Raw genomic sequence first — 18,176 nt, 5'->3', positions numbered from 1 at the left:
TAAGAATTCTAGAATCGTAGGAATAGGAGGTAGAGGCAAACCCCTTTTGCCTCTGCCAGGCAAATTTTTTTTCCATATTTTAAAGTAAATTTTTCTGGTGACTGGTTTTCTGCTCAGTAAAAGAGTCTCTATTACTCTCTCTGAGCATCCCTTTGCAATTAAAAGTTGGCGCTCAGTAACCAAGCTGTCAGATGAAAATTCTGGATTCTGACATAGTATTGGTCCCTGAAACAATAGGTCTGGGAGATTCGGGAGCTTCCAAGGGCGAGCTATCGACATGGCTTTCAGTATGGCAAACCAAGGCCTCTTGGGCCACCAAGGGGCAATTAAGATCAATTTCAGGTTCTGAGATTGGCTCAACTTCTGTAGGACTCTGGGAATTAGCACCAAAGGGGGGAAGGCATAGGCTAACTTGAACTGCCATTGTTGGGCCAGAGCATCCAGGCCCCTCATTCCTTTGGACCGTGAGAGGGAGAAGAACTTTTCCACCTTTTTGTTCTGGGCGGAGGCAAATAGGTCTATCTCTGGCTGACCAAACTTCTCTACTAGAGAAAAAAAAAAAAAGAGGTTGGGATTTAGCTCCCATTCTTCTTCTCTTACAAGGTGGCGACTGAGGAAGTCTGCTTGCAAGTTGTCCTCTCCTTTGATGTGACTGGCCATCAGGGAAATAATCCTTCTTTCGGCCGAACTCAGGATGTTTTGGGTCAGGGCAAGGAGGGGTTTTGACCTGGTTCCTCCCTGTCAATTTAGATAGGCCACCGTTGTGGTATTGTCTGATAGGATCAGAACTTCTCTGTTCAGGATGAACTTTTGGAAGGTCTTTAAGGCTTTTCCCACTGCCATCAACTCCCTGAAGTTGGATGAAGCTTGTGCTGTTGCTTGACTCCAGACTCCCTGAGAGTGAGCTCCTTCTAAGTGGGCTCCCCAGCCCTGGGTGCTTGCATCTGTAGTAATCCGAATGGGGTTCCACTGACCCCAAGCTCTTCCTTCTTTTAGGTTGTTTGGATTTGTCCACCACCTCAAGGACAGCTGTACCTGTGTGTTGAGACTCACCCTTTCGTCTAGAGATTCCGTCTTTTTGTCCCAAGAGGACAGATGGAAGAAGAGAAGTTCTCTTGCGTGAAGTTGTGCCTATACAACTGCTGGGATGCTGACTGACATAAGTCCTAGAACTCTTAAGATTTCTGTCCTGGAACAGGTTTGAGCCTCCCTTAAGGCTAGAACTGCAGACCCTATTTTTTCCCTTTTTTCTTTGGGCAAAAATAGCTTCTGTGAAGCTGAATCCACCTGGAAGCCTAGGAAGGTTTGCATTTGGGTTGGAAACAGGGATGATTTTTCCAGGTTTATGAGCCACCCTAGCTTCTATAGAAAACTCATGACCTGTTGAGTGTCCTTGCTTACCTGAGCTGCTGATTTGCCAAAGATCAACAGATCGTCCAAGTAAGGGATGACTGCTATCCCTTGCGTGTGTAGGTGTGCTACCGCTTCTGCTAGAATCTTCGTGAAGATTCTTGGACTGGCTGCCAGTCCAAAGGGTAGAGCTCTGAACTGCCAATGCGTTGTCCCTTCTTGGGTCACTACCGCAAACCGGAAAGGCCTGGTGTTCCGAGTAGATGGGAACATGTAGGTATGCATCTCTGAGGTCTAATGTGGTCATGAAAACGTCCTAGTAAGTTTTTTCTCACCGAGTATATGGTTTCCATAGTAAACTTCTTGTAGCGTAGAAACTTGAGGTTCTTCAAGTTTATTATGAGGCGGTATTTGCCTGAAGGTTTTGGAATCACAAACACGTGAGTAAAAACCCTGAAGGATCTGATCTTCTGGGACTGGAACTATCACTGACTGTTCTGCCAGTTCCTGGATCCCTAGCAGAAGGGCTTCTCTTTTCTGAATGTCCTTGGGAAGCTGTGTAAGGGTTACTGTCCTGGGGGGGGGGGGGGGTATCTCTATAAATTGTAGTCGGTAGCCTTCTTTTATGAGGGAGTAAATGTATGAGGAGACTGCCATTTCCCTTCACTTGGACAGAAATTTGCTCAGTCTGCCCCCTACTTTTACTTTGATGTCACTTGCTGGTTTTTGAACCGGAAGAGGAGGAGAACAGCAGGTTGTTCCTCTGCCTTCCTTTGCGAAAATTCCAAGTTTTAGAAGGCTCTCTTTTGTCCCGGGGGCCACAAAACAATTTCCTGTTGCCCTCTCTTTTGTGCATTGTAGGGAATCTATTTCCTTTTTCTGAGGATCTGGTTAGGACCTCGTCTAATCCAGAGCCAAACAAAAGGGACCCTTCAAAAGGTAACCCACACAGTTTAATTTTTGAAGTGACATCACCATCCCATTCTTTTAGCCAAATGGCTCTTCTGGCAGAATTTAGGAGAGCCCCTGCCTTAGCCGAGGCTACCACAGATTCTACCGCCGCATCTGCCAGGTAGGCCACAGCCTTCCCTATCACTGAATGTGAATCCTGAAATGTCTGAGGTTTTGGTTTGAGACAGGTTTTTACTTAGTCTATCAATCGAAAAGAAGGTATTTCTTGCCACACAAGAAGCCTCTAAGGCTGGGGCCAAGGCAGATGCATTGGCATCCCAGGCCTTCCCTACCAAGGACTCTGCTTTTCGGTTCATGACATCCTTGATGCTCCCAGTATCAACAAAGGAGAGGTCTGTCCTTTTGGTTACTTGTGCCAAAGGGGCATCTAATTTAGGCTTCTTAAGAAATTTCCCTATTTCTTCCTCTTTAAGGGGAAATCTTTTCCAAGACCCTGCCTTATTTAACCTGCTTTCAGGTAGCTGCCATTGTTGAAGGATGAGATCCTTAAGGGAATGGTGAATAGGCAGAACTCTAAAAGGGCTTTTACCAAGACCCTTGTAGAGTTTGTCCTGAGCTGAGGTTTCCTTGGGTATGTCCGGAATCTCCTCTGAGATATAGATGGCTTGGAGGAGAGCCTGCATGTTTTCTAGCCCAAACAGACCTCTTGCCGGTCCTACCTCCTCAGGACTATCTGAGTCCCTGTCCCCTTCACCTTTCGAACAGGATTGGGAATCTGAGCGGTTCTCCTGTGGTGATAACCCCGCTTCCTCCCTAAGCTGTGCTGAGGAAGGACCCTGGGAGGATGGAATATGCCCTGAAGATTCTATCCTGGGTAAGGAGCTTTCTTGAGAAGAAGTCCCTTCTAGTGGAGAGAGATCCTTTGGATCTGTAGTACATGGGGTGCCTACTGAGGAGCGTACAGTCCTTACAGTAGCCATCATTTCTTCACGTAGTTCCTTCATTAAACCTGAAGTTTCCCTTCCTGCTAATTTGTAGATACATTTGTAGCAGAAAGGGTATCCAGTTCCCACACCAAACCTATCGCCACAATTACCACACTTCCTAGGAGCGACAGGGCCAGCTAGAGCTGGGGTAGTAGTAGCAGATTCTTGTGAACCGCTCAGGGACTCTGGAAGACAGGATACAAAAACAACATAAGTATCACTCTTCCCAAACACATAGAATGAAAAGAACCTGGAAAGGACACTCTTCGTCCAACCATGGTCCGGGAAATGACAAATGTTTAGTCCAGGCACAGTTCTTTAAGTCGGTACCAGCAGACTCTAAGGCAAAAACCCAGTTCAAAGAGAAGTCTCCGCACTTACCTGCTTCCGACCTGGGTTTCGCTACCGACACCTGGACCGGCCTCTCCTCCTCCTTCCCCGGAGGATGAGTAGTGGAGGGCTTCATTTCCCCCGCAGCTGTCCGGGCACCGATAGCCTGGGAGCATGCATCACCGCTGCGAAGCGGTTCCGGCATCTCCTCCATGCTCTTCTTCTTCCGCATTCCCTCTGCGCCTGACGTTGCCCGGAAGTTCCGGTCTGAAGGCGAGGTTTAAAACGCCCGTCCGGCAGGAATTCAAAAACTTTCGGTGGAGGAGAGCTGCTGGCACCGGATACAGGCCTGGACAGACATCCCAGGTGGCCGACGGCCTGAAGATCTTTGGGCGACCTGTGGGAAGCCAAGAAAGGCGGCAGGTAGAGCTCAGACTTCACCTCCTTTGCAGGAGAGGCAATTTGCTGAACCTGGCCCACAGGGGTAGCTTTCGACAGAGTCTGCAGGTTAGTGAACATAAACTTGTCGTTGGGGAAGAAACACAATCTAAAACTGAAGGGCAGAGGGAAGGGTGGGGCCTTTTAACAAATGTTAATGGATTGTGTTTCCTGTAGGGAGGAGCCTGTCATCTCTCACGTTGGGCCGTCCTGGAAGGCGAGGAGAGAAATAATTTTCTATGGGCTGAGGAGGGGGGTCCCCGCCTGCGGCGAGGCTCCTTCCCTTTCCTTGACTGTAGCAGTAAGGTACTCTTCCCCCCCTCCTCCCCCCGTGATACCCTTAATGAGGTCATCCAGGGTAGTCCCAAACAAGTAATCTCCTTGAAAGGGCAGATCAATGAGAGCTTTCTTGGAGGCTTGGTCTGCAGGCCAATTATTAAGCCACAGCACGTGCCTAATCACCACCACTGAAACAGAAAGTATGGACAGCACAGGAGCTGTATCCAAAGCTGCATCTCAAATAAACTGCAGCCCATGGACCAACTTGTTCCGCTGAATCAACATAAGCAGCAGGGTTCCTGCTCACCCCCCAGACCCTGGCGCAAAAGCTTGGCCCATTCAGTTAGGGTCTGAGACAGACTGGCCGCAATACCAAACCAGCCATAGTAAACATGCTGCGTGCCACAGCCTCAGCTTTCTTGTCAGCCGGGTCCTTAAAGGACGGGGATTCCTCTGCTGGGATCATGGTTGCTTTATTCAACATGGAAACAGGTGGGTCCACCACAGTTGGACTAGTCCACTTTTTTTTAAAAAGGGACTCCTCAAAAGGGTAACACACAGCAAAACGTTTGGGTAATTTTGGTTGTTTCCATTCCTTACAGGAAAACCTGTCAAAATAAGGCACCTAAGTATACACCTTTGGAGTACGGTGCGACTTATGCGTACCAAACGACACAGTCAGGTCCGTGGCTACATCAGCCACATCCTCCACCTTTAAAGTCTCAGGCACTGCAGTAATAAGTGTGCCTACCACCGGCTTTTCATTCGCTGCTGCTACCATGGAGGAATCATCCTCACTATTGGATGGATCAGGGAATGTACAATTAACTCCCCCTGGATGGGCCGCGTCCACGGAGGCATCCGGCTCAGAATAAGATGAGACAGACTGAGCAGGGGAAGCCTTTGCCCACATGCGCCTTCATCCGGGACACTAAGAACTGCAGGACCGCTGTCAGGGAAACCATGGGAAGCTGGGGTTTCCGAGGGACCTGCCACCTCAATGAGGGGGTTAGTGGGGGAGATGTAACCCTGAGGCTCATAAGGAAAGGCAAAACTTGCAGTACAAAAAATATCTTTTGGCACCACTAAAGGATCCCCTAAAGACTCACAGTACTATCAGCAGAGAGAGAGAGATAACAGGGAACCCCAAAGACTCACCCTACCGACCATAGGAGCGCCGAGAATATGAACCCAGCATCATCATTGACGCCATCTCTGGTCATATATCCCCGAGCACAGGTAGAGCAAGAGGAGCTTCGGAATCCCCACGAGGCTTCAGTTGTCGCCGGCATCTCCCAGACTAAGGGAAAATGGCCCTCATGACATCTTCCGACTACACAAACATGGCCGCCAACCGGAGACCAGCCAGACTAAAGGAATACGACCACCATCAGCTACAAACACTGATGCATGCTGCCAGGATCTTTCCTGCACCCTCTGCAAGGGGACCCCCCCTGAAGGTAGGACACACATTTAGGGGAGACTCTGCACCGGTCTCTGCACTGGGATTCCCCTGCACTATAGCCACACTGCAAACCGCAGGGCATTCACCTAGGGGGTCTCCTACACTGGGACCCCTCCAGCCAACCAGGAAGGGACACACACTATTCCAGGCCCCAACAGAGTGAGGGATAGCAGGGAAGACGCCAGTGGTCTCTGCTGCATTCTCTGCCCTGGGACCCCCACCAGACTTGGTCCAGACAGGGGGAATGGGATTGGGGGAAGCCCAGCTCAAGTGAGGGATTTAAGAATGGGAGAAGTGAACCTGCAGGGAGGTCCGACCGTTCCTAGAGGTTACCCACATCCACCCCAAAGAAAACCACCAAAAAGGGGAGAGGGGGGGAACTGTACTTACCCTTCCATGGTGCGGGTAATTCTCCAGACAGAACTCCTCACCACCAAGTAGGGGAGCTGTCGGCCAACGGGCCGCTGCGACTCAGACCCAAGCCTGGTTGGATGCGACCCTGCGAGATCTTTAAGTCGCAGCCAGCCTCTGCCCCTGAGGCTATGTCGCGGCTGACCTAGGGCGTAGCTGCGATGGGCTGGGGGGGGACCACTGGACCTAGATTATCCAGCCCATCGCCCAGCCCGGCAGTTGATTGTAGATCTCCCGAGAGAAAAAAAAAAAAGATGAAGGGAGGAGAAAATTGCTAGGATCAGAGATCTCAGCCGGGAGCCTAGGTCCTTACTTCTGAGTAGACAGATTAAAACTGATTACCTAGAGCAGAGGGGGGTTATATACCAGCTGAGGACAGCCCATGGGCATAGCCAGGTGTTTTTTGTTCTGCCTAGTCCTACTCCTGGAGGAGGAAATATAACCCACTAGTTATGATTTATGGAGCGCTGTCTCAGTTGAACAAGAACTCATAATACACAAATCAACGCTTTAAAAAGGTCTACAGGTTACCAGTTTAGAGTTACAAAGGATGTTTAGTGCTAGAATTATTGCGCTTGCTCAGACGTTCTCAGCGATACCTTACATGTGTGGTGCAAACACCGTTTACATAGCTGGGCGTGACCTACATATGCATTTACAACTGAGCAAATACAATACAGCATGACAGGTCCTCTTTATGGAGAGACCGGGGTCTAAAAACCCCAAATCTCTCCTCTACCCTTAAAAGCAAAAAAATTAAATAAATTTTTATCTTTTGCTTTAAGAAAAAAAAAAAAAAAAAAAAAAGAAGGTTTGCATTGGCTCGAGAACCGGAAGGGAAATCCGGTCCTCCAAGGGCATAGAGATAAGTGGTGGCTATCTTGCCATAACTCATCTCTGTTGAAAAACCCTGCCGACGTTGGATGGTTCCCAGGCTCAGCAATCAAGAACATTAGCCCGGGAAGCAGCGGGAGGGGGACCTCTCCCGTCACGTCTAAAAGTGATCTTGCGGCAAATCCGCTGCTAGGATCACTTTTTGTAAAGCAAGCCGCCTAAGGGAAAGAACAATACCGGGGTTTATGGCACCTAGCTGCAGGCATAACCCCGGTATTTAACGTACAATATCACAACGTACATTCCCAGTTAGGCGGCTGGCAACTGAACTGAACACTGATGAAAAAATTGATGTAATCTAATGAAAAAAAAGTGACTGAATGGATGACGCTCATGTGAAAACGGGCCTAATGCATAACAAGTATACAGTGGGTACGGAAAGTATTCAGACCCCCTTAAATTTTTCACTCTTTGTTATATTGCAGCCATTTGCTAAAATCATTTAGGTTCATTCTTCTTCCTCATGAATGTACACATAGCACCCCATACTGACAGAAAAACACAGAATTGTTGACATTGTTGCAGATTTATTAAAAAAGAAAAACTGAAATATCACATGGTCCTAAGTATTCAGACCCTTTGCTCAGTATTTAGTAGAAGCCCCCTTTTGATCTAATACAGCCAGGAGTCTTTTTGGGAAAGATGCAACAAGTCTTTCACACCTGGATTTGGGGATCCTCTGCCATTCCTCCTTGCAGATCCTCTCCAGTTCTGTCAGGTTGGATGGTAAACGTTGGTGGACAGCCATTTTTAGGTCTCTCCAGAGATGCTCAATTGGGTTTAAAGTCAGGGCTCTGGCTGGGCCATTCAAGAACAGTCACGGAGTTGTTGTGAAGCCACCCCTTCGTTATTTTAGCTGTGTGCTTAGGGTCATTGTCTTGTTGGAAGGTAAACCTTCGGCCCAGTCTGAGGTCCAGAGCACTCTGGAGAAGGTTTTTGTCCAGGATATCCCTGTACTTGGCCGCATTCATCTTTCCCTCGATTGCAACCAATCGTCCTGTCCCTGCAGCTGAAAAACACCCCCACAGCATGATGCTGCCACCACCATGCTTCACTGTTGGGACTGTATTGGACAGGTGATGAGCAGTGCCTGGTTTTCTCCACACATACCGCTTAGAATTAAGGCCAAAAAGTTCTATTTTGGTCTCATCAGACCAGAGAATCTCATTTCTCACCATCTTGGAGTCCTTCAGGTGTTTTTTAGCAAACTCCATGCGGGCTTTCATGTGTCTTACACTGAGGAGAGGCTTCCGTCGGGCCACTCTGCCATAAAGCCCCGACTGGTGGAGGGCTGCAGTGATGGTTGACTTTCTACAACTTTCTCCCATCTCCTGACTGCATCTCTGGAGCTCAGCCACAGGCTGAGGCTCTTCTCCCCCGATAGCTCAGTTTGGCCGGAAGGCCAGCTCTAGGAAGGGTTCTGGTCGTCCCAAACATCTTCCATTTGAGGATTATGGAGGCCACTGTGCTCTTAGGAACCTTAAGTGCAGCAGAAATCCTTTTGTAACCTTGGCCAGATCTGTGCCTTGCCACAATTCTGTCTCTGAGCTCTTCAGGCAGTTCCTTTGACCTCATGATTCTCATTTGCTTGATATGCATTGTGATCTGGAAGGTCTTATATAGACAGGTGTGTGGCTTTCCTAATCAAGTCCAATCAGTATAATCAAACACAGCTGGACTCAAATTAAGGTGTAGAACCATCTCAAGGATGATCAGAAGAAATGGAAAGCACCTGAGTTAAATATATGAGTGTCACAGCAAAGGGTCTGAATACTTAGGACCATGTGATATTTCAGTTTTTCTTTTTTAATAAATCTGCAACAATGTCAACAATTCTGTGTTTTTCTGTCAGTATGGGGTGCTATGTGTACATTCATGAGGAAGAAGAATGAACCTAAATGATTTTAGCAAATGGCTGCAATATAACAAAGAGTGAAAAATTTAAGGGGGTCTGAATACTTTCCGTACCCACTGTATCTTGCATAGGAAACGGACTAACATAGCACATAAAAAGTGAAACTCACACATTTTTTTTTTTTGTTTAGCATATAATGTTGTATGGTTTTCAGTATGTTTTTAGCACATATATGTTAGTTCTAGGACTGATAAGCAGAAGTGACTGCACATATATCTTTGAAAGTGTTCACCCCATCCTCAAATGATCTTTCAATGTTTCATGCTTTCTAGCAGTGATTACATATCGCTGGCCACAACTCGCTTTTACCTCCTCCTTATGATGGGTGGCCTTACTAACCAAAAAAGAACAAGCCATCTTTAAAAACACATGAAAATTACAGTACATGCATGCACAGGACATTAGCTATACAGAACCTCTCATTAATGCAAAGAATAATGGTTTGTATAATTCAGCAAGCCACGGCAACTAGATCTGGTGTTCTGTGGTCAGTCCAGTGAAAGGTGCATCTGAAAGATTCTTATGGCTTGTATATTGCCTGAACTAAAAAAAGTGTGAAAGTACATTTACATTAAGATAACCACGTATGACCGTGATAAAAGATAATGGAGAGAAATGGGTCAGTGCTGCCCACAGCAATCAATCACATTCTTCCTGTCATCAATGGCTTTTACCGAGAAGACTTTTCTCCCTTTAGAGTGAATTATTTGCATACATTTCACAAGGAGCAATGAACTTTTAATGCCAACAAATTTTTTTTCATTTAAATTTTAAGCTGTGCCGGAAAACATGCAGAACTTGAGCCGATGCTACAGAAAACTTTGGATCCCTATTTTTGAATGAGGTTTTGTTTTAGGACACTGCAAACACCAAGAATGTTATATATAAAAATATCTGATATGCAACTAAGACTGTATAAAGAGACAGGCACATTTATTTGCACTGGTGGGTCTTGATCTGTGCTGCAACAGCCATTCTGTGAGAAGAAACTCCGAGCTGGATTCAAGCTCATGTAGAGACAGATAGCAGTTCCCATTCAAACAATGGTACTTTGGCGACTGGAGAAAGAAGAAAATGGATATTGTCTGTTTGGCATTCAGCATTTGTTAAAGTGAACTGAAACAATATACGTTATCAATGCATTAAAATGGTACCTTTACCATTATAAAATTAGTTATCCAGTCAAGTGACTGTGCCTAGACCTAAGGGGAACAATTAGGAAAAATTAGGTAAAATTAGGAAAAATGTCATCAGACTACTGCAGGTAGGAGAAGAGCAGTTTCAGTTTACCATACACTAGGATTTTCTCACCAACACTGCTGTAAAACTGTAGCTTTTAAGATTAAAAACAGCAGGGTGCCTGAGTTGCATGAGAAAAAAAAAAAAACGTATTTACACAGCCATGTGTCACCTCTGGCACAGCCAGACATATTGGAGTCAAGGAGATTTACTTATAACTGTTGCCTTCGTTAAGCCTAAATACCATGTTGCCTAAAGCTGTTCTAAAGGCAGAAGGTGTTTTTTTTATCTTAACCATTCTTTGTATGTAGATAAAAAAAAACAACTGTGCAGCAGCCCCCCTAATACGTACCTGAGCCCAATCTCGATCCAGCGATGTTGCATGAGAGACTGCTTTCCAGGACTCTCCCTCCTGATTGGCTGAGACACAGCAGGGGGCGCCATTGGCTCCCGCTTCTGTCAAAGTCAGTAAGCCAAAAAGGAGAGAGAGGGGCTGGGGAAAAAAGGAGAGGGGCTGGGGAAAAGCCGCTGCACCGTGTCCAAATGGACACACAGAGCAGAAGCTCAGCTCAAGTGCCCTCATAGCAAGTGACTTGCTGTGGGGGCACTCGGCAAGAGGGGGGCACCAAGAGCCCCGGCAAGGGACCCAAGAAGAAGAGGATCTGGGCTGCTCTGTGCAAAAACCACTGCACAGAGCAGGTAAGCAGAACACATTTGTTATTTTTAAACAATAATAATAATACTAATAATAGACTTTAGTATCACTTTAGGGGAGAACTACACAGTGTGCACAATTAGACGTGTATTTTGACCATAACATCATTTTTATGTATATTGTCCAACTCCAAGCTGTATAAACTTGATTGCTTATTGGATTTAAGCACATTAGGTGATGCTTATTTGTGTAATAAGGGAGGATGTGGCCTAAGGAAATTAACACCCTTATCAGTGGTCTTCAAACTATGGCCCTCCAGTTGTTCAGAAACTACAATTCCCATCATGCCTAGTCATGTATGTGAATGTCAGAGTTTTACAATGCCCCAAGGAATGTGTAGTTCTGCAACAGCTGGAGGGCCGTAGTTTGAGGATCCCTGCCCAATATCAAGGTGTGCATAATTATTAGGCAGATTCTTTTTCTCAGGCAAAATGGGCCAAAAGAGACTTCAACTCTGAAAAGATAAAAAATTGTAAAAAAGTCTTTCAGAGGGATGCAGCACTTTTGAAATTGCTAAGATATTGTGGTGTGATCACAGAACCATCAAATGTTTTGTTGAAAATAGTCAACAGGATCACAAGAAACATTGAGAAAAAAAATCCCCAAATTAACTGCCAAAGATTTGAGAAGAATCAAAACGTGGAGCTACCAGGAACCCATTATCCTCCAGTGCCTTCATATTCCAGAACTGCAACCTACCTGAAGTGCCCAGAAGTACAAGGTGTTCAGTGCTCAGAGACATGGCCAAGGTAGGGAAGGCTGAAACCCGACCACCACTGAATAATACACATAAGTTTAAACATCAAAACTGGGCAAAGAAATCTCTGAAGACAGATTTTTCAAAGGCTTTATGGATGGATGAGAGGAGATTGACACTTGATGGGCCAGATGGGCCTGTGGCTTGATTCGTAATGAGCACAGAGCTCCACTTAGATGCCAGCAAGGTGGAGGTGGTATACTGGTATGGGCTGAGATTAATAAAGATGGAGCTAGTTGGACCTTTTCAGGTTGAAGATGGATTCAAAATTAACTCCCAAACCTAATGCCAGTTTTTAGAAGACCCTTTCTTCAAGCAGCAGTACAAAAAGTCTGCATCTCTCAAGAAGACCATGATATTTATGCAGGACAATGCTCTATTGCATGTTTTGAAGTACTCCACTGCATGGCTAACCAACGAAGGCCTAAAGATGAAAGAATAATTACATGGCCCCCTTCCTCACCCAATGTAAACCCTATTGAGAACTTGGGTGCCCTTCTTAAAACGGGATTGGAACATTGGACCGAAAAGGGGCCACCTGTCAGTTTTTCAGGCAGACCTCTATGGGGAGGTGGATGTCAGCAGACGTGTTGGCTGAAACCCACCTGGCATCCAATCTGACAAGATCTGCTGAAACCAAGACGTATGGGGATAGGTTTGCCATCCATCCAGCAGTCTAATCGGATAAAATCAAACAGGTGGGTTGTTTTCATCCGATCTCCCCATAAAGGAGAGCGGGACTCTTGACAGGTCCATCTCTGCACAGTGAGCGGAGATGGACCTGTTATCTGCCTGCTCAGCGGGGATCAGCGGAGCAATCCCTGCTGAGCAAATGGGAGTCTGTCCAAACAAATCCACCCCTTGTGAAAGGGGATTAACAAATTAAAAAAACAAACAAGTGAGATGGGAAATTTTTGTTTTTCATTTAGTTGCATAATAATTCTGCACACTAATAGTTTCCCAATAATTGTGAACACAGATATTCTCCTAAGAAAGCCAAAACCTCACTTTTACTTTCTTAAATATTCAGGTTTGAGGTTTATTAACATTTTGAATTGCCCGAGAGCACTGTAGTTGTTCAATAATAAAATGAATCCTCAAAAATACAACTTGCCTAACAATTGTGCACACAGCGTAGGTTTTCAATAGGCATTTTAGCTGTAATCTCAATATCCACTCCTAAATTGTTTGAATATTGTACCCTTCCTCCTTACGAATTTTTTTTTTTTTTTTTTTTTTTTGTTAAATGTACATGTATTTTCTTCCTCTCAGGCTGGAAGGCCATCTTCTGTTTCAACTCACGGTTAATAACTTATGACCTTCTTGCAATTGTCAAGGGTGCCGTCAGGAATACATGAAAGAAACATTATAGATTTTAATACACCACTTTGACCTCCTCCAGCAGCCTGGATATAGTGTCAGTGGTCAACTCTGATCTAAGGTATGAGATAGGTAAACCTTCATTGGAGCCTTAGAGCCAAGGGGCATTTGTGTTGTGTCAGGAATAGGCCTAGTTTACAAGGGCTTACAGTGCACGCCCATGCAAGGGGAGTGTTTACCCAGGTGTTCCATGCATCCTTCTAAGCCAGCCCCAATTATGTTAATTGGGACACAGCAGCTTCACAGACAGACACTGCACCCAATTTGACATCTGTGCAGGTGCAGAGCACCGACATGAATGGCACTGCCTGAATGGGAATGCACAGAACAACCTGTATATCCCCATGCAGGTAAACATGACCACTGCATGGGTGTATGCTGTAATATGCCCATGTAAACGAGGCCAAAGCATAAAGGGGAATCAAAGCAAACTAAGGTAGCCCATAGAAGATTAAATGTTCTTTCCTTTCACCATGGGTGGTGTGAGCCTTCCCAGCCAGAAGAACATGATTACAGTACTGCTATTGGCTAGTAATTGTATGTAAAAAAATCCAACAGGCCGTTTGTATCCAAGTTATTCAGCCTGCCCATACATGGATCAAATCTCATCCGGTTCCTGCTGAATCGGCCAAATTTCAATCCATGTATGGCCAGCTTAGGGAAAAATCCAATGTCTGAGAGGTAAGGAAACAACTTAAGAGTGGAGATCTTACATTTTTACAAGAGAGATTGTCAGAGTTTTTCATTGCAAAAATGCTAAAGACTATGCAAATTAATAATTACCCAAGGCACCATTCGATGCGGCCTTCTCCTTCACACTTCTTAGCCCAGTGACTACCCGCCAAATTTTTCATTGCAGCAGCATATTCAAAAAGTTTCTCTTCATCTTTGCAATGTTCTTTCCAGATTTTGTCAAAATCACCAGCTACAAAAAAAATAAATAAATAAAATACATTTTTTTTTTAAAGGACTATGAATAATACATTAATTAAATGAGTACTCTTAACAGATACTGTAGGAAAGGAGAAAGGAAACTAAAAAAAGGAGTAACTATAGTAAACCTAAGGGCCTATTTTGTTAATTAGCCAATTAGAGCATAGGAAAGCTGTCACGCTACACAATCTGAATGGCTATACTAAGAGTCGGTTCACACTAGCGCGACTTGTCAGGCGACTTGTCAGCCTGACAAGTCGCGCTCCCTCGCGGCCCATTGACCGATACAGGACCCGTTCTAATAGGAGCGACACAAGTCGCTCCGACTTAGAAAAAGGGTCCTGTACTACTTCAAAGTCGTGGTGCATGGTAATGCACAAGTCGCCCCCCCAAGTAGTAAGGAGTCGCGTCATCTCAGTGTGAACCGGCTCTAACTCGAATGTAAAGCACACTTCAAAATGACTATGTACTGGCACCAAACTAAACTAATACATAAGCTGTATAACGAGCACAATTAGCCGCATCCAAATATACATGAGAAGTCCGTGCTAAAATAGAATGCCTAATGTGTTGAAATAAACAGCTGATGTGCGAGCATCAAAGAATATTTTTAAAAAACACTATAATCAATCTGTGTGTGCTATTAATATACTCAATGTGCAAATATCAAAAATCCCAACTAAAAAGGAAGTGTTATCCGTGCTAAATTCGTGACTACTATAAAAACCACCAAAAAACAAAATGACAATGTAAACATATCACCCAGTGCTTGGCACTATAAACATAACTAATGTACAGATGGCAATTAATTAATCATACTAAAATCGATATAGTGCAAATACAATCTAACCATGTGCAAACACAAAGCATATAATGTGCAAACCAAGCTGTGCATATCCAGTTATACATGATGATTAACCACTTCCGGACCGCCCACTGTATATTTACGTTGGTACTTTGACGTTTAATACCAGGTAATGGCAGCAGATAGCTGCCATAACCCCGGTATTTTTATTTTTTATTTTTTTTTTTTTTACACAGCCGGCGGTCCTCTTTCACATAAAAGTGGCCCCAGTTGTGGATTCGCTGTGGGATCACTTTTATGGGCGGCGAAAGAGGTTTCCACCCCCCTCCCGCCGCTTCACGGTCATTTTCTCCGCTTATCAGAGCCGTCGGTAGCGGGGGAAACAATCCAGGTCCATTGTAATCCTAGGCAGGCAGTCAAGTGAGGGCAAGATGGCCCCTACTCGACTATGGCCTTGGAGGACCGGAGCAACATCATGCGTTGCTTCCTCCCAACGGCCTTAAAGGGCCCATTTTTTTTCTTACTGGGATTTTTGACTTACTGTAAAATCAATTTTTCTAATGTTCATTGACGGACACAGCTCCTGATATTCATAACCATTGGGTTATACTGCTCCCTACAGGAGTAGGATACTAGGCAGAAAAGAATTCTGGCTACACCCATGGGCAGTCCCAGGGGGGTATACTCCCTCTCTGCTATAGCCACTCAGTTTTGTTACAAGCAGTGTCAGGATAATTATAACTCCATAGGAGGGGTAGGTGCGGTGTCTGTCAATGAACATCAGAGAAATGAATTTTACGGAAAGTCAAAAATCCCATTTTGTCTTTCGTTCATTGACGGACACAGCTCCTGATATTCATAACCATTGGGACATCCCAAAGCAGTGTTAAACATGAGGGGTGGGAACAACAAAAATATTCCCGAAACTAAACAGTAGCCAACCAGGCAACAGGAGGTCACCCAAACAATTGGAGCCCACCTGAAAAAAAAAAAAGAGCTACACTCGAACTCTAAACTGGTAACTGTTAAAAAATTTTAAAGCGTCACCTATTGAGATCTCCATTGACTGTAGTTTGTCGCCATCCCACGGGGGGGCGCAATTTTAAACCGTAACATGTTGGGTATCTATTTACTCGGCGTGACATCATCTTTCACAATCTACAAAAAATGGGCTAACTTTACTGCTTAGTATTTTTTAAATGCAGTGAAATGTGATTTTTCAAAAATTTTCCCCCAAAAAAATGGCGTTTTAAAGACCGCTGCGCAAATACCGCGTGACAAAAAATATTGCAATGACCGCCATTTGATTCTCCAGAGTCTTTGCTAAAATAATATATGTCATTTTTGGGGGTTCCAAGTAGTTTTCTAGGAAAAAATACTGATTTTATCTTGTAAACAAAAAAAGTGTCCGAAATAGGGCTGGGGCTTAAGTGGTTAACAGTTCTGTATGCTTTTGCACAGGTGTAAAATTAAACAGACAAATTATACCAAAACAAACAATTCAGAAATATGCCACAAAAAAAAAAAAAAAAATAGATATTAAAGATCAGGTTTCAGTGATTTGCAAACAGAATTCAGACATTTGAATCACATGATATCATGGTAGAAAATGCAGTCCAACAAAGAGAGTCTGCTGTCTTATCAGGGTACAGACTGCTTTGCAAATGACTAATTAATGAAGTCAGCGATGCATGGATAATACTAAAATGGCTGCTAAATTACAAACACAGATGCTTTCAAATGAATACGCAAAACAAAAAGATAATAAACCTTATCTTACAAGCTAATGTTCAGAGCATTGCTCGATGCAACAATACAGGTAAAACAAGACAGCACAACATGAAATCCATTACCAAAACATTTCTGGATATAATGTGGGAAAACTCTTGATCATTTGACATATAAATTTAAGCTCTCACAATCCAGGACAAAACAGATTGCATGATGAAAACATGTACAAGCAGTAATTAAATGTTGAAGCCTGCACGTCAAAATAATCAGCAGATCCAAATGTAAAGGCAGAACGACCTGCTAATCTCCAATTTACCTGTTGCAGTTCAAGTAAATCTGGCCATGGATTTATGGAATCTTTAGCAAAAAATTACTAAAAAAAAAAAAAAAAAAAAAAAAATTCTCGAAACATTTGAATGTCGTTCAAAAGATTCCATTTACTTTTAACATCTGTTTTTTGGAATGAATGGCAGGCTGATGAGCGAAACCAAATAGGTTACCCCATCCTCACTAAACATGGATGGAGGAATCTACACAGTTGCAGCTCTTGCAGTTGCCTGGCACCCACGGATCGAATTGTAGATAATTCTGCAGGAATAGGATGAAAGTTGAGGTGCGTATGGCTAGCCTAATGCCCCGTACACACGTGCAGATCGGCGGCCGAATGATCGGCCGTCTTTTGTCCCCAGGCTGTCGTGTCTGTTGAAAAGTGCAAAAGACTGCACAAGAATTTTATCCGCCGACTGCAGAAGTGATGTCATGTAATGGTTAACTTTCCCTGTGTTTTTTTCTTTTCTGAGCATGCCCAGTCTTGCAAATCTGCTGTCTGTCGGCCGAATTCTGTATTGACTGGCGAACAATCGGCCGCTCTGTTGTCGGCATACAAAAATTTTAATGCTTGCACGACAGATTCTGTTCGGCCGAAAGTGCGCTGTCGAAAGCATCATATTAACAAGCCTACAATCGGCCGACAACCTGCACGTGTGTACGGGCCTTAAGGTTAGTTCCGACATTAGGGCCTCCTAATATGTTTAGAAGCAGTAAGGAGCTGAAAGAGGTGGGAGAAGCAGTTACAGTTCCTGTAACAAAGAACTACTTGTATTTCAGAAAACAGTGGGTCTTGAGGCTCTCAAGGTACTCCTAAAGATTTTATAAAAAAAAAAAAAAAAAAAAAAAAAAAGGTATTTGCAGACAAATGGGAGTGCCTACATTTGGCCAATCTGCAACATAATGGTACATGAAAGGGGCAGGGGTGTTTAGGATTTGGTATGTTTTACAGGCATTAGCATTTATCCCTATGGAAGGTGCATTTTGATAAAAGTGAGGGTGCTTTTTTTTCTCTCCACTGAGGAAGAATGAAGTAGGAAAAACCCAAGTTCTTTCCAGCACAGTGTACACTTACTCAGAAACAATCTTTCTGATGCAGAATTATGGTTATCCAAGCCTCTTTTCCTAGGACTTTCAAGAATCTGCACCATTGTGTGTGGGAGAACATAATGCCTCTGTGATTAGGAGTATAAATTCATTTGATTATATACACTACTGATCTCCAAGCATTTTCTTTTTAAAAGACGCCAATTAAACCAGTCACAAGGGCATCGCTTACTAACTGCAAACAGGTTTAGAAAATCATGCA

General features: G+C 44.3%; 1 protein-coding gene across 1 annotated transcript in view; it reads right to left on the bottom strand.

The window, feature by feature from the left end:
- Positions 1-18,176, bottom strand: part of SAMTOR (S-adenosylmethionine sensor upstream of mTORC1) — a 100,937-nt gene that overhangs the window by 40,233 nt on the left and 42,528 nt on the right. The window contains exon 3 of the mRNA XM_082254453.1: positions 13,855-13,996. Coding sequence (XP_082110579.1) covers positions 13,855-13,996 — 142 coding nt within the window. The remainder of the gene's footprint in view (positions 1-13,854; positions 13,997-18,176) is intronic.

Source organism: Pelophylax lessonae, assembly GCF_965119305.1.
Source record: "Pelophylax lessonae genome assembly, chromosome: 4".
Taxonomy (NCBI): Eukaryota; Metazoa; Chordata; class Amphibia; order Anura; family Ranidae; genus Pelophylax; species Pelophylax lessonae.
Note: the sequence above shows the minus strand (reverse complement) of the source record. Positions and strands in the feature narration are given on the sequence as shown.